The sequence below is a fragment of the Protopterus annectens genome, chromosome 3.part1 (genome assembly GCF_019279795.1).
Source record: "Protopterus annectens isolate FY-2018-M chromosome 3.part1, PAN1.0, whole genome shotgun sequence".
Lineage (NCBI taxonomy): Eukaryota > Metazoa > Chordata > Ceratodontiformes > Protopteridae > Protopterus > Protopterus annectens.
In genome coordinates, this window is record NC_056732.1 from 328121998 (window position 1) to 328148385 (window position 26388).

The 26388-nt window shown below is 43.4% G+C and overlaps 1 protein-coding gene across 1 annotated transcript in view; it reads right to left on the minus strand.

Moving 5' to 3' along the window:
• Positions 1-26388, minus strand: part of ANKRD28 (ankyrin repeat domain 28) — a gene marked incomplete in the record, with an annotated part of 2819689 nt that overhangs the window by 1908992 nt on the left and 884309 nt on the right. The window contains 1 exon segment of the mRNA XM_044066773.1: positions 6545-6745. Within this exon segment, the coding sequence (XP_043922708.1) occupies positions 6545-6745 (201 nt within the window).

The window sequence follows — 26388 nt, forward strand, 5'->3', positions numbered from 1 at the left end:
ACATCCCTTCAAGAAAACTACTACTAGAAAAAGCAGAATCGACCCAATTGAGACTGTAGACTATCTATCCATCCATCCATCCAGCCAGCCACTTCTCTCCCAACAGCTGCTACAGAAATCAGAATGAGCTTAACTAGAAATGCATACATTGTCTATAAATTAACTAAGTCTCTCTTAAAAATACTTTGGAAAAATTCATGAGCCAAAATAGTTTGTCTATTCTTCATTAGCTAAATTTCAGATACTGCAGTGGGTTATGTGCATCTGTACCCGGGCTATCTAGCTCTGCGTGCAAGTAGTACACTCCACAAAAATGTACTTTTATGTGATCATTAGTAACATGGCTTCTATTTTAACTATTTATTTTTTAGTTTCTTCTCAATACAGTTTGCCATCAGCAGTGTCCTGAACCCTTGCTCCCCTGTTTAGTCTTTATCTAATGTTCCCAGCCCTTGCCGTGCTTAAGACCTGCTAGACTGGGTCTGTGCTAAGCAAAAAGCATCAATCTGCAAGTTCAAAAAGTGATACAGAGCAAACAAGAGATCAGGGCAACTTGTTACAGCACCATTCTGACAGCTATGTAGAACATTTTCTTTACTTATGCCTTATTCACAGCCCCCCCCCCCATGCCCAGTGATGTCTATGTGGCAATAACTCATCAAAAAATGAAATGCATTCAAAGAATTTTTGCTATAGGGTTAGAGTTCCCATTCTCCATCAAGGATTGTAATTCTGAGCAAAAAAAAAAATTCAACTAGGATAGGTGAGCTGTCAAAATGTCACTGATATTGCCAACATCCTGGCAGATAGGTTCAGTGCTAACTTTACCCCCCCTTACCCCCTAAAGGGCCCATATCTATACAGGAAGAATGCAGAGTCCCTGTAATCACAACTTCACAGGTAAAAGCAGCACTCTCTAAAGCCAAAAACACAGCATCCATGGGACCGGACAACATCCCAGGCTGCATTTTACACGAACTTCAGAATGAACTGGCTCCCCACCTAAGCACCATGTTCAATCATAGCCTCACGTCAGGCTTTGTGCCCACTGAATGGCGCACAGCAACAGTTATCCCACTCCACAAAGGGGAAGCTACCACTGATCCTGGGAACTACCACCCTATTAGCCTGACGAGCCTGGTCTGCAAGGCCTTGGAATGTAACATCATGGAATTCATAAACAAAGACATTGGTAACCACCAAACTCTGGACCTCACCCAGTTCGGGTTTGTGAAAGGCAGATCTTGCCTCCTGAACCTGGTTGACTTCTTTGAGGCAGTCACCAAAGCCGTAGACGAGGGTAAGGTGGTTCACACAGCCTATCTTGACCTCGCCACAGCTTTCGACATCATCCCCCGTTCTGGAATTGTAGCTAAACTCACTGAAGTAGGCATAAATCCCTATGTCATAAGATGGGTTGCCAACTGGCTCACTGACAGAACCCACACTGTAAAAGTTGCAGACTCCAAATCTGACTGCAAACCAGCGACAAGTGGAGTATCACAGGGTTCAGTACTCTGAAGTACAGGGTAACACAGAAGGCCTCTGGCTAACGAAGTTCGCAGATGACTGCAAACTAGGAGCTGTAGTAGAGTCCCCAAATGATGTGGACATCCTACAGAGGGGCCTCACTGAGACAGATGCCTGGTGTCAGAGCCTTGGCCTCAAGCTCAATGCCAAAATGTGCATTGTTATCCCCTTTGGTAAAAACTCTGTACCCATGAACTACCACATAGGCAGCAGTCTTCTTAACACCAAATGTGTGATAAGAGACCTTGGGACCCAGGTGGACAGTAGTCTCTCCTTTGATAATCACATTGCCACAGTAGTCAGGAAATCCTTCTACATGGCACACATCAGCACAAAAGGGTTCTCATCCAGGAAAAAAAAAAAGGTCATTGTTCCCCTCTACTCGACACTCATTAGACCCATTATAGAGTACGACGCCCCTTTTGGAATGTACCTCACAAGACATTTGCAGCAGCTGGAAAGGCCACAGAAGTACCTCACAAAGAGAATTACTAGCCTCAAACAGATGCCCTACACTGACCGCCTCAAAAGACTCCAGCTTTACTATGTAGCATATCGCCTACTCCGAGGTGATCTCTGCCTAACATATAAAGCTATGTAAAACCCAGAGCTGTTGAACATGCTACAACTAAAGAAATCCAAATCCCTCTGAGCTACATGCTCTAGGGACCTAAACCTTGTCACCACAATAAACAGGACTTGCTGGAGGGATAGATTCCTGTCCGAGAGACTTCCCATACTCTGGAACAGGCTACCCATCTATGTCAAGCAAAGTTCCTCATTAACACTCAAGAAAAATCTTGATGAGTGAATGGGAAATAGGAAATACACCCCGGGATCACTTCTGTGGCTCTGCTCGACAGGGGCACAGGAAATTAACTTTTCTGGGTTGGCGTAAGCCAGGGAACTTTGTTGGCTAGGCTTACTTAGGCCCTAGGGCCGATAGCCTAGTACCTACCTATGAACCTGATCCCTGTCCCAAAGCTGCTTCTTCAGGGAACAAGTTCACTAATCAATCCTGGGTCCAGTGGCTCATTTTCTGCATCATGGAATTGGATATTCTGTTGCTTTTAAATGCACACCTTAAGTACGCCTCCTGGGTAAGACCAAGGAGATGGCCATTGACAGACTTTAGATCACCCATCTGAGATAAATACCAAATAGAAAATGGAGGTGAGGATATGAACTTTCATTCTTAGTCCATCAAAATAAAGGGACTCCTTTCAGGGAGTGAGGAAACACTAGTGGCAGGACTACTTCAATTTGTGTTGTCCTAATGATAAAACAATTGAATCTGTAGAATCGGGGACTCAACAGGTAGCACACTTAACTTTGGTACAGAAGGCTGTGGGTTCTATTCCTGCACTGAGTAGATTGATTGCTGATGTTGCAGTGCAGCATAAAGGAGGTGGCTGCACTCGCAAGTGCTGCCTTCAAATGAGACATTAAACAGAGGTCTCATCTGCTTGAGTTGGTGATAACTCATGTGGATAGAAAAGATCCCACAGCACCTACTGTAAAAGGCAGTGGAAGCTCTTAAATGACCTGACTAATTTCCCCTAGTAGTATAAATATCACTTTGTGTCTCCCCTGAAAAGAGCCCACTAGCGTACTGGGGCTAACCCAGTGAACGAAGAACATATAAAATACAGTAAATTTTGGATTTCCCTCCAGTTTTAAGCTTTTTTTTGGGGGGGGGGGGGTTATTGGCCTTTTTCAGAACAGAAGGCATCTTATACTCTGGCATCCAAAGCTGCAGCCAAGATATTACATCAACAAAGGTTAGAGTAACAGTAAATCAATCAAGCGTTCATGAAACAATTAGTTAGAGACATTAATATGGCATAAGACATACAACTCTCACACAACTCAGGTTCAAACAGCAGCTATATGCCAAAGAGTTTCACCAGGGATGGAAGGAATGAAAGACAAATTGACCTAAATATCACAGGTGGGCAGTGCTGCCTAATGTTAACATCTGGCACAGCAGCATAAGTATCTGATGTCGATAAGCCTTTTTCACAAGAAAATTCACTCCTGCAACATTTCCAGACTTACAAACTGGTTAGGCAACGATGAATTCCTCAACAACCACACAAAGAACCAGATGCATGAGATTTGAGAGTTTTTATTTAGGACCATCATTAACACAACTGTGGAAAGAGGGTACAAATGCTTAAAAACCTGCTTCATTAAATTTAGGAAGATGAGGAATATGATGTAGATCAAGGCCACCTGTATCTCTGCATATTCAGGAAGGCAAGTAGCTTGAGAGAATGTCAGGCTAGATTTTTCATTCTCTCCCACCACCCTTCAACTCTTCATTCGGAAAATAGGACTGTCCATAAGGGTACAGATGGGTCATAAGTTTAACAGTGATTTCAGAGTGCAATATCTCAGCTGCTTGCAGCAGTAGTTACAGGTCCCTTGACAGAAGAATCAATAAGCAGAGTAGATTTCAATTTCATGGGAGCACTCAACATAGTAAAGATACTAGGAAGTTTTGTCAGCCCAGTTTCACAAAGAAAATGTAACGGTACCTGCCAGTATCAACTGAATATTTTAAACAAATAAAAGGGGATGCAATGGGGGCATCTTGTGCCCCCATATATATTAACCTGGCTTTATTCTTAGCTCAGAGTATTCAGGTAATATCAAAGTATATGCAAGATTCTTGGATGATATTTTTATCCTTTGGAGAGTATTTGAAAAAGCTATTTTTTAATTTGTTGATTATCTTAATTCCTCAAATTTTTTGAAGTTTATGTTGAATTACTTTAAGCAAATAAGTTATTTGGATACATTAGTCTCTCATACTGACCATGAGTTTAAATTACTGACCTATAGGAAGCCTATTTTTAGTAATTCTTATTTAGAATTTACAAGTTGCCATCCCTGGAGTCAAAAAAGATGTTTAGTTAAAGGTCAATGTATTTGAGTTATAAAATGACATTACATGTGGAAGAACTAAATCAAGAACTCAACATTGTAGCATGTATGTTTTTAGCGAGAGGGTACCCACTATATTTAGTCAACAATGAAAGAAATTATGTCCCATCACAAAGGAGAACCAAGTACAAACCTTTATTAGGAAAGGGGATGGAAAAACAAAGCCCCCTTAGGTTTTGAGAAGAATTATGAAAGAGCTTTGGTTGTGCAATACAGTCCCCAAGCAGAAGTAGTTAAGGAGATTGTAAAAAAAAAATTGAATATTTTAAGGACCAATCCAAATTTACATCAATTATTAGGGGCTGACCCATTGTTTATATACAAGAAAGGGAAGAACCTGAAGGAATGGTTTGAATGTGGGTCATCTGGTGTAAGTCAACAGACAGCCCAATGAAAATGTGGGACTTGCCCACAATGTTCCTATACTTTAGAGGGGGGATCTTTAACTCTAGAAAACAACATACATTCACACTTGTTCTTTCAGAAAGGCAGTTGTTGACCCAGATTTGTTGTTTATCTTGCAAAGTATTCAGGATGCCTGGTGTTTTATGTGGGCAAGATGGAGACATCTGCATAGAAGAATTTATGAACATAATTATGATACAAAATGTAATGAGAGTAATGGCCTACATAAACATTTGAGGATTTGACATTTTTATAAAACGTTTCTACCTGCAATACTAGAAAGTGCAAATTGCTAACTCTGGAGGAGGTAATTGCAAAATGCTCCTAGAATCTAAGGAGGCCAAATGGCAATTATGGTTAAATGCTACACAATATCCTGGTATAAATGAAAATATTTCAGTACATCCCCTACTGATTATGAGATCTAAAATTATGAAAGAATGTTATGACATACTATTTTAAATATTTTAAAATAAAAAACGTGTATAAATATTTTAGTAATCTATGGTTGTTATTGTGACTTTCGGCTTTTCCCGGTTAGGGGTCGCCACAGCGGAACTCCGGTCCGCTAATGATTGGCAGTTGATTTTTACGTACAGAGTTGCCAGCCCTGACGCACAACCTTCAACGAAGGTATGCCCATTTACACATGTCTCTACGCAGAAGACGTCTGAGAGTCGAACCGGACAGCGTCTTACTGTGAGGCAACAACGCTACCGCAGCACCACCACCGCGAAATTAGTAATCTATGGTACTTTAATATTTCAATATAGTCATCTATGGTACTTTATTGAAATATTAGTATTATATCATTTTAAATGTTGCTTAAGCTCTTTTAGGTATTGCCTCTTTAAATGCATTGACCCTTCCCTTTTGAACATAAATTGCTAAATTGTTTCTAATTAATGTAGTGACAGATAAATCTGTATAAAAGGAGAGTTGCATGTATTTGTAAACTAATATTGATGAAGTCCTGATGAGTTCTGGACGAAAGCGCTTAGTGTACATTTTAATAAACTGGTGTTTTAATTTTAACAGTGTTGAACTTTGGACTATTTGATACTGGCAGCTAGCATTACATTTTCCTTGTGATTATTTTGTGTGGCTAGTAATGCTACACCTATTTTCTCTGGTATTAATCCTAGTTTTAGAGTTTGACATAAGAAAAAAAATATGGGAGTAAACCAGAGATTCAAGCAGAAACCAATAAAGACATCAGGAAGACTAACTCTATAGAGAAAGCACCTTTAGCTAAAAAACACACCAGAGAACCAAATGATGTTAGGAAGAAATGCAGCTGCTGCACCAGTGAGTTACTTTTAAACTGTAATATCTATTTTAATCACTTTCGATTACATAGTGTAGTCACTTAACCAAGAAAGAAAAGAGGAACAACTTCTAATGAACTGGTTCCTCATTTTCACTTCTAGACAAACACGGTGTTCCTCAGGAGTACATTCTATATATATATATATATATAAAAAAAACAGAACGAGGATTACAACTTGTGTAATTATATGTGAAGATAACCAGCACAACAGAAATTCTGGAAATCGAGAAACGCATCAAGTAATGTTTAGTTCTGTAAATATCATATAAATGCAATACCACAAGTTTTACAAAAAAAAAAAAAAAATTCCAGCAGTTTTTAATTATATACCTCTGCATGTCCACTAAAGGCTGCATGGTGTAATGCCGTTCTCCCTGCTCGATCAGAAACATTCACATTGCTTAGAAGAGGTACTAAGGCTTCAGCACACTTTACAGCTTTGCTTGCAGCGGCTATGTGTAGCGGTGTTTGCCAGTTCTTGTCACGGGCATTTACATCTGCAGAATGTTTTAATAATACCTGAACAGCCTCCTTGAAGGAAAATGGACAGAAAAGAGAAATCCATAATTTATACTTAATTTAAATGCACAGAAATTGTTACACTTAATATAAATGCACAGCAGTTTTGAATTTAAAATGTAACAAAAACAGTGTGGCAAAAAAGTGTTAACATTACTTAATATGCTTTAAAATACATTTGGCTCAGTCATATCCTGATGACTGTGTTAAGTAGCCAGTTTTAGGACATGCTGTTCTAATGAATCACCCTTCCCTTTCAAGCATTTTAAACTATTTAGGCAGTTCTCTATGCCAACATTTTAGCTGTTAGGAAATCAAAAAGGACCCATTAGAGTTCAATGCTTGCTCCTATCTCTAACCAAGTAAAGTAATTTCCTTGCTATTTTGTCATTCAGTCCCACTGCTGAGCTGATGGATGAGCAAAATCCTATACGGTCTTGCATCTCCTTGTAATAACGTAGTAGAGCAGTTAATACTGAAAAGTCCTGGAAAGGGACTTCATCAGTACAAATACAAACTTGTTTTACCAACTCTGGTCCTTTTAATCTGGCTGTTTTTTTCAGTGGCACTTTCAAATGTCCCTCTCATTCTGAAGTCTCGTCTACTCACAGAGCAATGAAAGGACATCTTCCATCAGCCTTTTAAGCACAGACAGGTAAACCTGTGAGGCTCGATGATCCTTGGTGGTACCAACAGTGGGGTCTATATTATGTTGTCGAAACAGCATAAGATTGAAAGCTGTTTCAGTGGCAAACAGCAAACTCTGCATACAGCGAAAGTCCAGGTCAGCGATTTTTTTTTCCTAGGGGGAAAAAAAAATCACTTGGCCATAGTGCGATCTCAGAGTTGGTATATTTAGTTGGGGTGGGGGGTGAAGCCCCCCACTTTGAACTGTTTGAAACTGTGTTGTGTCTTGTTGATCTACCGATTTTGTGACCTGGGGATGTCCTTCAAGAATGCAACTGCAGTCATAACATATGGGTTGTCCTGCCTCAGGCAGCCCTCGGTCGGCCGGATTCCAAAGTCTGGGTCCGACGTCAGCTGATGTCGCATTTCTCTCCGACATCAGAGCAGCTGGAGTATATAAGCATCAGCCGACGCCATCTTCTTCAGTCTTTCTTGCTGCGCGGTGCCCGAAGCAGAAGCAGTGCCGTCGGTCAGCTCCTGTATTCTTCGAAAACCGAAGACAAAAAGCTAAGTACCCCATTGGGGACCTTTTCTTGCCTCAGCCGATGTCAGAATTAACTGAAAAAGTAAATAATTGTTTGTCTTGTGGTAAACAAATACCTCATAAGGATTTCCATTCTTACTGCCTCCCTTGCCTTGGCCCAGACCACGACGTCTCGGCCTGTGCCGCCTGTACTCGCTTCAATAAGCGCTCTCAGGCGCCGGGCGGAGTTCGCTGAAGACTTTTTGCCAAAAGTTTGCTTACATTATGCCAGAACAAGTGACTACACATATTTCTAAAAGACCGACCTCCTCGGCCTCCCACGCCAAAAAGTTCCCCAGTTCCTCTCAGGCGGTTATTCCACCGCTTGGAACCGAAAGACACTGCACTACCGATACCTCCGACGGAGGCCACAAATTATTGATTTTCCTCCGGATACTGTAACCGAGGAAATGCCGAGACCATTGCTGTGGATAAGGTTACCCCTGCACGTGGGGCTGCCAGGCCTCCCATATCTATGTCTATCAAGGCCTACACACGCGTGCTAAGGCAGCAAGCCAGGCCAAGCATCACTCAAAACAAAACCTTGCCTCAGCCTAACCCTGAAGCTCAAATTATGTCCTTGGCATGAGCGTAATTTCTATGATCAGAGGCTCCCAGGCCCATCCTGAGAGAGGATCCCAGCCTCCTCCTGATAAGAGGCCCAGGGTTGAACCACCTGACCCCCCTTTCTTCAGATGAAGATTCTGGGGACTCTGTGCTTTCCGAATCCCAGGAACCCCCTTTTCAGACTTTCGAGGATTCGGATGCAGAGGACTCCATATCTTTGGCCTCTCCTCCTGAGGATATTTCTTTTGGGGAAGTTCTGCATTCCATGAGGGAGCATTTCCAGTGGCAAGGTCAGGAATTTTCTGATTCCAGGAAGCACCTTCGAACTTTCCTTAAAAAGCCACAACACAGGCCCTTAGCTATTCCTCCTGTGCTTGATGTGTTGGATGACCTTTACTCTGACTCCAGTGCTACCCCTGATTCTCTCCCCCCGGCTCCTGTCAAGCCTGACAGATACTATAGGGTCCCTGAAACCCATTCTCATTTCTTTAGGGCCCATGCTGTAGACTTAGAAACTATTTCCCAGGGGCCTAAGGGGTTTCTGCTACCACTTCAAAAATCATTTGCCTTCCGACAGAGGCAAGGTCCTTAGAGAGATGGGGAAGAAGGTTTACACCTCTACTACCTTAACTATGAGAGCTCTCAATTGTCTGTTTCATATGTTTCAATATCAGGATTCCCTGTTGGATGATTTACAGAAAAAATTAGCCTCTCCTGACCCTTTAGATAGGAAGTCTTTGCAGGAGGCTGTCCATAACTCTCAGCAGGTTAGTAATCATTTTCTGCAGTGTGGATATGATGCATTGGAAGCTTCATGTAGGGCAGCTATGACAGGAGCGGTCATTCGTAGACATGCATGGTTAAAAGAGCAACCCTTACCGGATCATGTTAAGGCAAAGCTACTGGATGCTCCCTTGGAAAAGAACAAACTTTTTGGTGATAATGCCAAAGATGTGTTAAAGACCACTGAAGAAAAAGCCAAGTCAGTTCAGACAGTCAAAGATTTTCACCAGGTTCAGCCCCCCAGGTTCAGCAGGAACTGGCCTTCTAAAAACTGGTCATTCCCAAATCCAGAAAAATTTCAAAGGGGCAAGAACAGGCGTGCCAAGGGCAATATAGAGGATCCTACAGGGGACGCCAATGGCAACCAACAAACCAAAGAGGTGACACAGGGGTTTCCCCTGTCACTCAGGGACAATCTCAATGACTTGACTCTAACTTCTCCGACCAAGGAGCAAGAACAAGCCCCTTTGGGAGGAAAGTTATCTCTGTTCTCAGAAAATTGGCACAAACTGATAAAAGACAAATGGATATTGGACATTATAGATCATGGCTACAGGTTCTATTTTCATACCTTACCAAGAAAACAAGGCATGCCAAATCTTCCACAAAATCAAAAGGCAGAGGCTATCAAGCAAATCTCTCTGCTGGCTCAGATCAAAGCAATAGAAAAAGTGCCTCAACAAGAACAAGGTCAGGGTTTTACTCAAGACTGTTCCTTGTTCCAAGAAAACAAAATCAATGGAGACCGATACTGGACTTGTCCGCTTTAAACACTTTTCTCATAGTACCAAAGTTCAAAATGCTGACCTTACAGCAGCTCCTTCCCATGCTGGGCAAGGGGTCTTGGCTGATTACTCTGGACCTCAAGGAGGCATACCTGCATGTCCCTATCAGACACAGCTGCAGAAGATACCTCAGATTTCTTGCAGGGCCAGAGCATTATCAATTCTCAGCATTGCCTTTTGGCTTATCTACTGCGCAGAGTATTCACGAAATGCCTGGCATCAGTAATTGCTCACTGCAGACTCAGGGATTCAAATCTACCCTACCTATTGCCTCATACAGCGGACAACGAACTAACCTTGACAAAAACTTGAATTATGTCATACACTTGCTACAGGCTTTGGGATACACAGTCAACTTTCAAAAGTCAAGACTTCTACCATCCCAGCAAATAACTTTCTTAGGAGCCAAACTAGACACAGCCTCTCAAATGGCCTACTTGACAGAAGACAAGCAGGAACAGTTAACTCATTACTTCAAAAGTTTAGCAAAACTCTCCCAGATGACTGCAAGGAGATTCCTACAGGCCCTGGGGTTCATGGCATCTTGCATTCTCCTGATCCCACTAGCAAGACTACACATGAGAAAACTTCAATGGTATCTAAAGAGCTTATGGTCTCAGCACAACAACAACCTAGAAGCAATTATCCCACTCATTCCATGTCTTCAAAAGGAATTTCTATGGTGGGCCTCAGCAAGTCAGTCAAATACAGGCATGCCGTTCAAAAAACCTCAGACAACACAGACCATTACCACAGACGCCTCAGACCATGGATGGGGGGCGCACATGGAAGGCAGATGTATTCAGGGACAATGGAATCCAAAGGAAGAACATCTGCATATCAACCAAAAAGAAATGCTGGCAGTAATGCATGCCATCGAGGCCTTTGGACATCAACTTCATCAAGGCCACCTTCTAATAAGGACAGACAACACCACTGTGATGTGGTACATAAACAAGCAGGGAGGTACTCACTTTTACCCCCTTTGCAGGCTAACAATGAATCTTTGGGAAAAATCACTGAGTCTGAACATACAGCTACAGTCCCCAATTTGTTCCAGGCAGAGACAATGTTCTGGCGGACAGTCTAAGCAGGAATTTCCTACACCCACACGAATGGAGGTTACATCCAGACATCTTTGCACAACTAACCTCGGCATGGGGCAGACCAGACGTAGACCTATTTGCCTCCCAACTCAATCAACTACAAAAGTTCTGCTCAAGGACAAATCATCCACAAGCATGGAAGATAGATGCTCTCTCATTGAACTGGAGCTCCCTAGTCATCTATGCATTTCCACCTCTGCCACTGATGACCACAGTATTACTAAAGATCAAAGCAGAGCAGCCAAAGGGAATCCTAATAGCTCCAAACTGGCCGAGACAACACTGGTACCCACTACTACGGAGCATATGTCACAACAAACCGTGGGCCCTTCCCAAATGGCCTCAACTGTTGACTCAACACAACTTCAGGACAGCTCATCCCAACCTCCAGACTCCACAGCTAACAGCTTGGAAGATCACATAAATAACCTCAATCTATCTCTCTCCAAGGAAGTTCAGCGGATACTAACAGAAGCCCGCAGACCATCCACCAGAAGGGCTTACTTAGCCAAATGGAAGCGTTTCAGCATTTGGAATACCAACAAGGGTCAAGATGCATCAGTACTGAGCAATCCACTCATTCTGGAGTACTTGGCAGAATTGCTAAATAAGGGACTTTCATACTCTTCCATAAAAATACATGCTTCAGCTATCTCAGCTAGATACAACACTGACCCACCTGTGTTCTCACATTCTTTGCTAAGGCAATTTCTTAGAGGGATCAAGAATATAAAACCTCCAAGAAAGGCACCAGTACCAGCCTGGGATCTCAATTTTGTGTTAGAAAAATTGACTCTACCTCCCTTCGAGCCAGCAGCTTCAGCGGATTTACAATTTCTGTCCTGGAAGACAGCTTTTCTGCTGGCCATTACCTCAGCTAGAAGGGTTTCAGAATTACAGGCACTAATGGCAATACCACCCTTCATAACCTTCCACCGAGACAGGGTCTCCTTACGAACCAATCCTTCCCTTCTGCCAAAAGTGGTATCTAGGGTCTCTCTAAATCAGGCAATTCACCTGCCTACTTTCTTCCCCAATCCTGAAAACAAAGGGGAAAGACTGTTGCATACCTTGGACATACATAGACAACTTCGCTACTATCTAGACAGAACCAAGATCAGTAGGAAGTCCGATCAGCTATTTGTAGCTTACGCTCCTGGAGTACAGGGAAAAGCAATTTCCAAACAGACAATTTCAAAATGGATTGGACATTGCATTAGATATTGTTATTCCTTCCATGGAAAGAGTGTGCCAGCCAATATCAGACCACACTCTACCAGAGCTACAGCCACCTCCACAGCCTTCTTAAGAGGGGTGCCTACAAAGGATATTCTAGAAGCTGCTACATGGAGCTCCGTGCATACATTTTCCAAATACTACAACCTCCCTTTATTTTCCAGATCCAGAGCAGGCTTTGCTTCGGCAGTCCTGCAGGGATTGCTAGCTACACCATCCTTTTCCTAGAGCATGCCACCTCCCCCAGCTAAGCTATGGTATTCAACCCATATGTTATGACTGCAGTTGCATTCTTGAAGGACATAGTACAGTTTTGTACCTACCACAAATGTAGATGTCCGATAGATATGCAACTGCAGTTTCCGGTCCCTCCCTCCTTCCCCTCTATGCCTTGGGTCCACTCCTCTCCCTGTTATTCTTAGCTGGGGATATCTGTTATGGTGTATCTGTTTATTGCTTACTTATTTGTCTGGAAACCTATTTTTGTTTTACAAATTTGATTTTAGCCTTCCTTGGAGGGCACCTGGCATCTGGGGCAAGAAACACTGAAGAAGATGGCGTCGGCTGATGCTTATATACTCCAGCCGCTCTGACGTCAGAGAGAAATGCGACATCAGCCAACGTCGGACCCAGACTTTGGAATCCGGCCGACCGAGGGCTGCCTGAGGCAGGACAACCCATATGTTATGACTGCAGTTGCATATCTATCGGATATCTACATTTATGGTAGGTACAAAACTGTACTTTTCGTTGATGGTAGAGTTCTCGGATTCAATTTCACAAAAGCTTAATCACTACATCAATGTCGGATGGCCATCAAAGCAATCTAGTGTATCACCTGAGGTGCAAGCGTATTTTCCTTACAGAGATGAATTGTTGATGGAAGATGGCATTACTTTCAAAGGTCCTAAACTTGTTGTGCCTGCTTCCTTACAGCAAGAATATATTCCGATTCTGTATCGTGGTCACCTAGGTTTATCATCCACTAAGGAAGGGCAACAGAATTACTACTTTGGCCTTCATTATCAAAAGACATGGATAGCGTTCTTTCTTCTTGTTCAGTATGTAATAGTACCAGACAGCATTTGCAAAGAGAGCTGCTTCAGCTAAGTTCAATTCCTGAACTACCTTGGTCTACAATAGAAACTGTCAACGCTACTTGGTTTTGGTAGACTCCTATTCAAACTGGTTTGAGATTGATCTGCTACCAAACTTAACTCTGACAGCTGTTATTACTAAGTTGAAACGTCATTTCGCAGTTCATGGTAGCCCATACAAACTTTTTTTCTGACAATGGTACTCAATTCACTAACCAGTTGTTTCAGAAATTTACAAAAGAATGGGACTTTGTACATGTCACTAGTAGTCTTGAATATCCTCAATCCAATGGTCTAACTGAATGAGCAGTACAAAGTGCAAAGCAATTACTTGAAAAGTCAAAGCGTGACAATAGCAATGTATTCTTGAATTTGCTTAATCTCAGAAACATACCTCGTGACGATATTCTTGGATCGGCTGCTCAAAGACTACTTTCCAGACAAACTAGAACTATGCTACCTATTACATCACGTTTGTTGCACCTTAAACCTAAGAACAATAAAACCATCAAGGTTCAATTGTTTAAGAAGCATAATATCCAGAAATCTAGTTACGACAGATTGATCAGATTACTTCATTAGTTGAGGGAAGGAGAGAGAGTACGAATTCATACAACAAAAGGTTTTGATCGAATAGGACAGATTACAGGCATCTGTGCTGAGCCGAGCTCCGAGGGTGTGGAGTACAGGAGGAATCACAGACATCTTACCAGAATCATCATCACTGTAATCACAACATTGTATCTGTGATGCAAACTCTAAATCAGAGACCGAGTCGGACATAGTTTCTAAACCAAAATGTGTTCAAAAGTCTGATTCTGTTCCAGAAAGTGATTCGAACATTCCATAGGTCAACCATTTTGCAGAGACTGTCCCAGTTGCTAAATCTAATTCCCAGTTTTATGTCACATGATATGGACGAGTTTCTAAGCCTAGTGTGAAGTACACAGCAAAGTGGACTTGATTGTGTATATGTATGTGTGTGTGTGATATATATATATATATATATATATATAAAATATATTGTGTACTTAGTATTGTATAATGCATATCCATAGATTACCTGCGATTTTTTGCATGCTAAATAATCTCATGACAAATTGCATGATCTATTTCTCAAAGAGGGAGGATGTAGATCAGAGTGTAATGTGTGTGTGCTACATCTTTAAGAAGCATGTGAGGCTGTGTGCGGATGTATAAATTCCAGACATTTGCAATCCCTACATTTTGTAGAAACAGACAGACTGAGCATGTATAATCGCAGTTGTTAGTTTGTATACAAGTTACTCAAGTCATGGTCAGTAAGCCTCTATAGTGCTTTTGTATAGAATAAAGCTGCTTAAGCAGAACCTATGAAGGCTTGTTTATTCTTGTTGTTGTTTGTCTTTCGGCTTTTCCAGTTAAGAGGTCACCACAGCGGCACTCCGATCCGCTAATGATTGGCAGTAGATTTTTATGGAACGCCGTGGTGCCAGCTCGACGCCCAACCTTCAACGAATGCACGCCCATTTATGCACACATGTCTTTCAAACGCTACCCAACCGCGGGGAGGACATCCAGACTCCACACAAAAGGTACTCCCAAGCCACGCTGAGAATCGAACGGGAGAGCCTCTTGTTGTGAGGTAACAACGCTATTGCCGTACCACTGCGGCATTGAAGGCTTGTTTATTCTTGTACCAATACGAAATGACACTCACCATAAGTATGCATCTGTGTTGTCCATTTTCATTCTTCTTCAACTGATGGATCGTGGATCTGGTTTGGCCGCATTCGTTTAGACTTTTGAATCAGACTCTCAAGCTCCTCCCTTTACACATAGTAACTCAGAACCATATAATATCTCATATCAAGTTTGCTGCCCCAAATGCAGAAAGACTAACCATAGCCAATATAGAAGGAAAGTCAACAGGAAAGATAGGGGCTCAAACACAGAAAGAACAGTTATGTAAAATCTTATCATAACCATAGATGTCCTTCGCGTCTATATACTACAGTATTCACAACATAAGGGAGTCTGCCACCGGCTGACTCATACGTCCGGCCAGAATAGAAAAGTCTAATACTACTGTGAGGTACATGTGACACCGCACATCAGCAAACGTACATTGGCCATAAAGAGACGTTTGGTATAAAGCAGACATCACCACGTACCATCCTCAGAACTGAATATCGCAAAAGCAGCAGCTTAATCTTAAGTGAGGAAAACATGCCGCCAGGGGAAGCATCAGGAGAAAGGCAGGGTGGAAGGAATACAACAGCATGTAGAAAAGAAGGACATCTATGGTTATGACAAGATTTTGCACAACTATTCTACGTCCTTCTATTCATATGCTGCAGTATTCATAACATGAGGGTGAATGCCAAAGCTCATGCAAATGAGAAATTGGGCAGAAAAGCAGAAGAATTTACCACAAAACTATGCAGAATAGCTCTGGCAAACCCAGCCCTGGACCTGTAAATGACATCTAATTTATAGTGTTTAGTGAAGGTATGAACAGAAGACCAGGTAGCTGCCAACAGGACACAACAAGAGTCCAAACCTTTAAAAGAAAGCTCCAGAGTAAGTCACTGCCTTAGTAGAATGTGCCTTAACAGAACAGGACAGATTCTTTCCATTGGCTATATAACAGAAAAAAAACAGCTTTTGAAAACCAAGAGGAGATGGTCTCCTTGGAAACAGGTTGACCCAGGGCCTTGGGTGATAAGAAACAAAGAGGCATTCAGACTTACGGATAGGTTTGGTTTTGTTCTAGTAGTATCAGAGTTGCCTCTGCACATCTAAAATGTGCAGAATCCTCTCACTGGAGGACTGAGGAGAAGGGAAAAAGGCTGGAAAGTTGAGAGACTGAGTGATAACTCATTAACTACCTTGGGTATAAAGGATGCATTAGTCCGTAAAGAGACCCACTGTGAAGGGGGAGGTAGACATCAGAGCTTGTAACTCAGATACCCTTCTGGCAGAAGTACTTGCCATGAGAAGAACAATTTTCCAGGTGTAACGTTGTAGAGAAGAGGAACTTGCTGGCTCAAATGGGGCTAAGTAAGTTTCTCCAAGACAAAACTGAGATCCCAAGGAGGAAAAACTGGTTCCCTTGGTGGTCTGATGTGAAGGACACCTTTTAAGAGTTTAGTTTCCAACCTAGAAGCTAAAGGTAGAGACTTAGGCAGACATGCAGAGATAACAGAAAGATGGGCTTTAACTAAGACAGCCCACTCCATCAATTCACACAGACAGGACAAGACCACTCGGACATCCACTAAAAGTGGTTGTAAATCCTTTGAGACACCAGATGGAAAACCTCTTCTATTTGGAACCATAGGATTTCCTAGATGTGGGTCTTCTGGCCTCCTGCAGAACTTGAAAGCCATCTTCAGAAAAATGTGCCTGAAAGGAATCAAAGCCTATCACCCACAGAGTCAGGTTTAGAGTTGACATCTATGGATGTATTATTCCGTTGTCTTGTGTGAGTAGGTCCATTCTGTGGGGTAACTTGTGGTAACTGCCCTTGGCTAATTGCAGGAGGAAGGGGAACCAATGCTGTCTTGGCCAAAAGGGGGTCACCAGCAATATTTCAGATTGCTCCCACTGGATTTACAGAAGAGCCTTTTGAAGAAGTGGGAAGGGGGGGAATGCATACAGAACATCCCCTTCCAAGAGAAAGATAGAGCATCCAACCTTCCCTGCCAAGGGATGAGGGATTCTGGCACAAAATTTTGGAAGTTGTCTGTTCATAGGGGAGGCAAAGAGATGTATCCGAGGTATACCCCCATCCACTGACCATGTCCAGAAACACATCCCTGTGTAACATCCATTCATGGGATTGAGTCAGGGACCTGCTGAGTGTGTCTGCCACAACATTCTGAGTCGAGGGAATGTAGACAGCCAGAAGAGAGACTTGACTCTGCAAGGCTAGCTCCTAGGCCTGTAAAGCCAGTCTGCAGTGGAGGTAAGACTTTGTCTCCTCCCCGTTTGTTGACATACCAGAGGACCGTGGTATTGTCTGCGAACCACCTTAGGACCCTTGGAGAAAGCATAGGCTTGAAGATTTAGAGGGTGAAAATCAAGACCCTCATAGATGTGCTCCCTTGTTTGGCCTGGAGACCAGACATCTCTGACCCTCCAGGACACCAGTGCTGCTCCCCATCCTAAATCTGAAGCATCCATGTACAGTTCTTAAATGGGGAGAGGTGGTTGTAAGGGTAGACCTGGATTCCTTGCAACTTAAAGTATTCACCAGTCTTAACTCCCTTTTCAAGCAGGGCAGCAGTGGGATAAAGTCCAGAGGACAAGTGTGTTGCATTCAAACTGTCCTCAAGAACCACTGGAATATTCACATGTAACCTGGCTAAAGGGAGCATGGGAATCATAGAGGTCATGAACCCCCAAGAGACGTAGAAAGTTCCTTGGATTCAGAGACTGAAGAAGCAAGAGATCATGGAAATAGGAAGCAAGGGACAGGAGCTTTTCTGGAAGTAAGGAGGCTGGCATTCTATCTGACTGAATCCTGCAGCCAAGAAGAATGCGGTCTTGGGAAGGGATAAGAGAAGACTTCTGATAGTTTATCGTGAAACCTAGACTCTCCAGAAGAGACATCATGAAGGAGAGATTCTCTTGAAGGATATCTGGGGATGGGGCCTGGAGGAGCAGGTCGTCTAGGAAAGGAAAAATCTGTACACACTCTAGTCTGCAGTAGGCTATGAGAGAAGCTAAGCATTTTGTAAAGACACTCAGTGCCGTAGACAAACCAAAGGGTAAAGCACAGAACTGAAAATCTGAGAAAGCAACAGAAAAGGGAAGAAACTTCCTGAACTGAAGGTGAATGGGAATACGAAGATAGGCATCTTTGATGTCCAATGATACCATAAAGGTTCATGGGTTGGTAACTAGGCTATCGGCCCTAGGGCCTATACAAGCCTAGCCATAACAATTCCCTGGCTATTTCTTCCCACACTATTTACTTCCCTGGACCCCTGTCTAGCAGGACGGCTGACGTGATCCCCGGGGTGAATTTCCTTTCTCCCAACCAATCGTAAGGTTCCTTTTGAAGAGGGCCAAAGAGGCGCTCTGCTTGACATATATGGGCAGTCTAGTCCAGAGTCTGGGGAGTCTCTGGGTCAGGAACCTATCCTTCCACCATGTTTTGTTTATTGTGATGACAAGGTTTAGAGCCCTGGAGCGTGTGGCTCTGAGGGATTGGGATTTCTTTAAGTGTAGCATGTCCAACAGCACTGGGTTTGACATAGCCTTGTATGTTAAACAGAGACTGCCTCTGAATAGACGATATGAGACGGAGTACAGCTGGAGTTTTTTTAAGGCAGTCAGCATAAGGCATCTGCTTTAGGCCTGGGGAAGTATTAGTGGGAGAAGGGTGGGTAAAGTTAGCATATGAAAGGTGGGAACTTTCAGAAAGGTATTTAGACAGTAAAGGTCTAGAATGGGCCTTCAGGGGGCTTCCTTCCTGGGAACCTGGAATATCCTGAAGTAAAATCCTTGTACAACTTGGGAGTGCAGGACTTCCTAAATACTGCCTTGAGAGAAGGCTGGATATTATCTGGGGGAAAAATTCCAGTTGTTTGTTAGGGAGTTGTGGAATGCCCCAGAAGGAGAGAAGAGTTTCCCACACCATGAAATATCCTTGTCAGATGATGGATAGGACCCAAGAGTCCTGGGTTATCCAATTCCAAGCAGGGAGAGAAAAGAGAGGCTGAGACACAAAGGATTTGATGGGTCTTGGAGGCGGGTAGTCACAGACTACTATGCTTAGCCTGAAAGGGCAGTTTCTGAGTGGGAGTAGAAGCAGCAGACTTGGATGGCAGTTGTCTCCTAGGATCTCTCTTACCCTTGAAAGACTGTGGTCTGGCCGGCTTTCTGATAAAGCTGGTTTTGGTAGGATAATTCCTCTGAAACCTAGGGACAAGGGAAACAAGAAGTAATGTCCTTACAATAATGTTTGATCTGTGTTGTCGATCTTCATTCATTACTGACAGATGGGTTCAGTTCCGACCTCTCAGAACCAACTTGGTTGTTATACATAGCTCAAAACCCACAATACCCCTCTTTCCATTACCTCAGATAGAGTTTGCAGTGAAGTAGAGAAAATACAGAAGCACTGTCTAAGGTATAACCCTGTAACATCCCAGGACTAGATCCAATCCTCCAGGAGTCTTTTGGAGGGAGCAGGAGGGTGGGATGTCAAGAATGAATGAAGATCGACAACACAGATGGAAGGTTATGGTAAGGACATAATGTCTTTATCTAATGTTGTCAATCTTCATTCATTCTTGACAGATGGGACAAAGTCCCCAGCTATTTCAGGTCCTGGTCGGCCCTAAGGAAGGATATTCCTGAGTACCATAGAGCCAAAGTATGCCCTTACCCTGGAGACCATATCTAATTTGTAATGAGTGATAAAGGTATGAGTAGCCCATGTTGTAGATGCACATACTTCTTCCATAGGCCTTGGAATGAAAGACGGCTGAAGTGGAAACAGATCTGGTAGAATGCGCTCTACATAGCAGGTGGCTTGAGTTTATTCAGATTGTAGACAAAGGTAACGCAATCACTAAGCCATCTTGAAAAGCTAACTTTTGATACCAGTTTACCCAATCCAGGTCCTGAAAAGGATACAAATAATTGATCTGACTTTCTAAAAGATTTTGTTCTGTCCAGGTAAAAATGTAATTGTCTGTGGAAGTCCAGCAGGTGTAAGCAGTATTCTCCTTTGTTTGAAAATTTTGGAAAGAAGAATGGCAAGTCTATAGACTGGTTAATATTAGATTCAGAAACCACTTTAGGGAGGAAGGACGGGTTGGTTCTTACCACCACCCTCTCTTTGTGATAAATGATGCAAGGGTGCTTCACACACAAAGCTTGCAATTAGGAAATTCTCCAGGCAGATGTGACAGCCACAAGGAAGAGGGTTTTCCATGACAAAAACTTGAAGTTGCAAGTAGCTGCTGCCTCAAATGGCTGTCAAACTACACTTTGTAAGACTAAGGTCAAATCCCATGGCACTACAGGGTCTTTGAATGGGGGGTTTTAAATGTAAGGCACCTTTAAGAAAAATTTTGTACAAACAATGAGACAGCAAGGAATGTTCATGAAGTCAGTCATGAAAATTGGAAATAGCATCTAAATGAAGTTTAACTGTGGAAAAAGGGGCTCCCAATTCAAATAAGGCCGCTAAATATTCCAGGACCTTATCACAGCTGGTGCTGAGAAGGGATCTATGTTGTATGAGCAGGCCCAAATTGAAAATGTTTTTCCATTTGCTTTGGTAAAGCTTTCTAGTAGATGGCTTATGGAAAGCCAGAAGAATCATTTGTACCGAACAGGATAAGTTATTCTGCCTGGCAATTACTGGAACTGGAAATACCAAGCTGACACCTTGAGATTTTTAAGAGCGAGATGCACCAAGCCCTGAGGGTGAAATAACAGGTCCAGACCCGGGTCCAGAATCCAAGGGCGGTGAATCAGATGAGGCCAGAGAAAGGGGAACCAGACTTGGTGGGCCAATAGGGTGCAATGAGAATTACCTTGCTTCTCAAACTTTGGACTTTGCTCAGAAACTGGGGAATTAGTGGAATAGGGGAAAAGGCATAAAGTACCACGGGACATTCAAGGAAAAGTGCGAATTAGGGCAAAGTAGCTGTTGCATTTGTTGTTTATCAGACAGGCGAACAGATCGCAACCACGGCTGGTCCCAACGACAAAAAATATTCATCACTATGTTGTGGTTGAGAGACCACTCGTGAGGCAACAGTATGCATCTGCTCAACTTGTCCGCAATCAAGTGGTATTTCCTAGGGATATGCATTGCTACCAGAAGCGGTTGAAAGAAATAGCCCATTGCCAAATTCTTAGGGCTTCCTGACATAGTGGGTAGGATCTGGTTCCTCCTGGTTTGTTGACATACCAGACTACCGACATGTTGTCTGATTGGATTGCAATTGTCCCTGAAGGAAGGGCAGACTGGAACGTTTGCAGAGCTAAAAGCACTGCCGTCAATTCTAGGACGTTGATATGCAAATTGGCCTCTTGCAGGGACTAAGTGCCTTGGACATTACTCCACAGATAATACCACGCCCCACCTGATCAGGGAACTGTCCGTGGTCATCATGGCTTTGGGCAGAGAGAAAAGGTGTGACCCCATAGATTTTCTTCTGGCTTCATCCACCAAAATAAATCCTTTTTGCAGCGATTTATCAGGATTAGGTGGGACATCAGATGCGTTAGAATTGACCACTGTGACGCCAAGAGCCACTGAAGCAGCCTCATGTGATATCTTACTAGGAGTTCTAAGGTTATAATTGCTGCCACTAACCTCAAAGTTTGCAGTACCAGGTGAGCAGGAACTTTGTTTTGGGAAATGATCGTTTGAACTTGTGACCTCAACTTCATCAACCTGTGGAGGGGAAGGGAGACTACACAAGAAATTGTATTTAGTCTTGCTCCTATGAACTCTAGATCTTGTGTAGGAGTCAACCATGACTTCTTGTTTACTGAAATGTCTATTGTCTCTGCAAAGTGTAGCACGAAGTCTGTGACGTAAAGCAGTAGATGCCTGGAGGGGGAGGTGAGGAGCCAGTCGTCTAGATATGGAAACAATGAATCCTTGCAGTCTCAAGCAAGCTGTTAAGACTGCCAAGCATTTGGTGATCATCCTGGGGCTGTGGTGAGACCGAAGGGCAGTGCTCGAAATTGGTAATGACTGGCTCCTAGCTGGAAGCGGCGATATCTTCTGGAGTGCCTGTCCATCTTTATGTCGTAATACGCATCCTGAAGATCTAGAGAGTACATCCAATCAAATCACCCTTCTCCAGAAAGGGAAGGATGAACTGAACCATGACCATTTGGAATTTTGTCTGTTGTACAAATTTGTTCAATAGGCTGCAATCCAAAACTGGTCTCCAGTCCCCCGTTTTTTTTTTGGCACTAAAAATTATCTCGAGTAAAATCTGGCTCCTACTTGGTCTGGTGGGACTTCCTGGATGACTCTTTTTAGAAGCAGATTTTGGATTTCTACAGCTGCTAGATCCCTCTGACTGGGTGGAACATCGGGGATTCACTTTTGAAGTCCTGGAAAAAGATTGAATGGAATATGATAACCTCTGGTGATAACTTTCTGCACCCAAGTATCTGAAGTTATCGCAAGTCAGGCAGATTGGTGCAGTGAAAATTTTCCCCTGACTGCTTCCAGAGGTAAGAAATTGGGCTTCCATTCAGGAGCACTGGTAAGTCCGGAAAAGGAATGTATGGAGCACTGATTACGTGGACCGCCTCTGCCACAGGGAGGACATCTTCCAGTAGAGGTTCCCTCTCTGCCCCAGGGGGAGTACTCACCACGTGCGTCACAAAAAGGTCCTTGGGATTTTTTTGAACCAAATTTTCCCACTCCTTTGATTCCTAGAATAGGATCGTTGAGGAGTAGAAAAATGAACACCAACAGCAGAAAGGGTCTTTCCATCCTCCTCACACCTGGCTAGTGTGCATTTAACTTTTGGGCAAAACAAAGAGGATGCGTCCACCGGAGTATTAACGAAGGAAGACTTAAAGGGTTCCATAAAGGCTCACAAGCGAATCCAGGTGTGTTGCCTTATAACGCCTGTACCCGCTGCCCTAGATATCCCGTTGGCTGCATGTGCGATGAGCCGCATGGATGAGTTTGAGATATACTCTAGGGTGGCAAGCTGCGAGGCAACTTTGTCCCATACCTTGTCAGACACAGCTCCTGTAAGAGTGTCTGAAAGCTCAGTCATCAGATCCTTTTGGAGTCTAGTAAAATGTGTCAAGTTGTTCAAGGACTTAATAGCGAAGGTCCATGAGGCAAAAACTTGCTTCCCAAATCTGTCCATCATCCTAAACTCTCTGTTAGGAGGCTGGACAACAAAACTCTCCTTGGCGAGTTCCTTTTTGGTGGCCACCACCACCATGGCATCCACTGCTACAAAGGACTTAATAGGCGTACCACCACCATGGCATCCACTGCTACACCCTTTGATCAATGGGGCTGATCTTCTGTGGCTGTTAAAATTTTATCTGGCCTCCGGGGAATGGGGTCTATGGCATCAGAAGCCTTACACGCCTGTTGAACAATCAGCTTAATTAGATTGTCCATGGGCGGGGGTCACCCAAGTAGTAGATGGGTGGGCACGAAAAGCTTGCAAGAACACAGAAAATGGGTTTGAGGGCTTCCAATTATCCTTCTATTTCAGTATTTTCAGGATGTCTCCAAAGGCGACATCTTCAGGGGGTGACTGGTAGGGAACCTTCCCCTTCATTGTAATCTGTGTCTTTGGTGACAGATTCTTCTGAATAATCAAAATGCTTCCTCTTGCACTTCCTCTTATGTGGTGGCTCCTCAGGAGGAAATTCTGAAGAAGACTCCGTAGAGGAGGGATCCTGAACAGGGGTGTCTTGCAGCTCCTATGCCCGCTGTCCAGACATAGCAGATTGTGACAACTGCGAACTACAGGATACGAAAATATGGCACTCTGACAAGGATGGACCCAGCTGGAAGACTGCTGAGGCCAAAGCTCTCTCCATGATCTGGAAGGCAGGCACCCCTGAAGAGGGATGGGATCCTGGAACAGAGAAAGACAACCTCAGAACCTGGGTCACACCATTCTCCAATCAGCTGCCACCCAGAGCAGAAGCCGGGAGAGGGCTCGAAACTGCCATGGTTCTGAGAGTCACAGACGGTGCCGTAGAAACAACCGGAATCATACTATGGGTCTAGGAACCGACAGACAAACCACAGTCCAAGGTATGCAATGGATCTGAAGGAGCAGAAAATACAAACGATCCTGGTGGCAAAGTGAGGTCCACTGTTGGCACCGAGGTAACTGGTACCAGGAACGTCGAAGTGGAGGGCTCCAAACCTTGGAAGGAGTTTGAAGGAGGATAAACTGGTGGAGTCCTTGGTGAGTAAGCCTCAGCTCCGGGAAGGAGTGTAGGCACAGGAAGACCCCTGGCTGCCAAAAGCTGGTCCACCAGCCTAACTACGTCCAATTTGGAGAGACTTCAGGAAGAACGTATCAACATTCCTGAAGGGGAGTCAAGCCTATCCACAAAGGAGCTGGGGAGTTGACACAAGAACGGGTCCACTGAAGGGAACTATCTAGTCCTAAGAACTATCACTGGCTCGACTCTCGACACCACAAGTTGCTGTATAGAAGGGGGAGCCGGAATTGAATGAGAAGAAAGTGATATGGGTGCAGAAACTATTGTTGGCATCAAAGAGGTCAAAGGCCCCGAAACAGTGGTCAGTGCCGAAGTAGTCTGAATCAGTTAAATAACCGTCAGTACCGATGGAGACTGAGCCATTGTCAGTGCCGAAGGTGCTGATTCTGTCAGTTTAGGTACTTTGGATTTCGGTTCCGAGGAGACAGATGGAACCTATGACTTATGAGACTTTACCTCATGCACCGATGGGGAGGGCAGCACACAATAGTTCTTTTTGGTATCTGGCTTCAAAGATTTAGAAGTCTCAGCCTTAGAGAGGAACACTTCAACAAGCCTTTCAAAATGAGTTTATTACACCTCTGTGCTAAAGTACAGGCACTAAAGCCCTGACAAATCTTACAAGTAATGTCCAGATGTGGGACACAAACAGTATACGCAAGAAAGATGCCCATCAGAACTGGGCATCTTTCTGCCACAGCCCTGACATTGCTTGCAACCGGATGTCCCTTTTTGTTTTTCTGCCATACTGAGTTTACACTCAAGCTCACACATACACACACAGGCAGAAGGGACAGAAAAAGAAAACAACTTTTTTTTTTTTTTTTAAAAAGATGTACCAGCAATGGTATACCAGAAATACCCAAGGGGTAAGGAGAGTGAAAGGAAGATACCAACAATGGTATCCAAAGACTACCAACAGTAGGAAGAGAAAGGGAGGGAAGGCCCGTTACCAACAGTAGTAAGGCGGTGGGTAGAAAAACAGTAAAAAAAAACAGTCACTCAAAAAAGGAATTGTGAGTTATCAAAGAATAAATACAAAAAGCTATTTAGCAAAAATTGCTAGAAAAAGGCACTAATAAAGGAGAAAAGAAAGCACTTAGCTGAGAGTATTGGCTGACGCATCCAATTTTCAGAGTGGCAAATGAGATCTGAGTTAATGGGAAGGGAGGTATTATGGGTAGAGCTTTAGCTCAAGAGTTTTTGACTGGCGCGAGCTATGTATAATGGCCAAGTCATTTCCGAGATGTCGGAACCGAACCCATCTGTCAAGAATGAATTAAGATTGACATCATCAGATGATATGTTTTAGATCTTGTAGCTTCTTGCCCTTTTCTTGTAAAGATTTAAATAGCTCTGCAGCAGAGTTATCAAACGAGGCTTTGTTGTCCAGAGGAGCATCCATGATCTTACGTTTTATATCATCAGGCAAAGGTTGGAGCCTGAGCCATGAATACCTCCTCAGGACAGACCCAGATGCAGTTGTCCTAGCTGAGGCCTCCCATGGCATCATAACTGCACTTAATGGAGTACCTTGTAACCAGGGACGAAGAATTAAGAATGGAGAATAGCTCAGCCTTGGTGGGAGAATCAGGGAGTTCGTTAAGAAGCTTTCCTGCATCTGGAAAAAGTGCCAAGGAATATTTGGCCATATGAGTTTGATAGTTAATTGCCCTGAAGGCCAAAGTAGCAGAGGTATACACTTTTTTTCCCTAATCTCTCCATGACTTTTCTCTCCTTATCTGAGGGAAACAAGGAGGTAGAGGGCAGTAATTTGGATGCCTTATCTGCAGAGACGGAGATGGTAGCAGGGTCCGCAAAGGGCCATTTGAAGAGGAAATGGAGTCCTCAGGCACCTTATAAAATCTATCTTGGTGCTCGGGGGGGCTGGAGGCTGGGAGGCAGA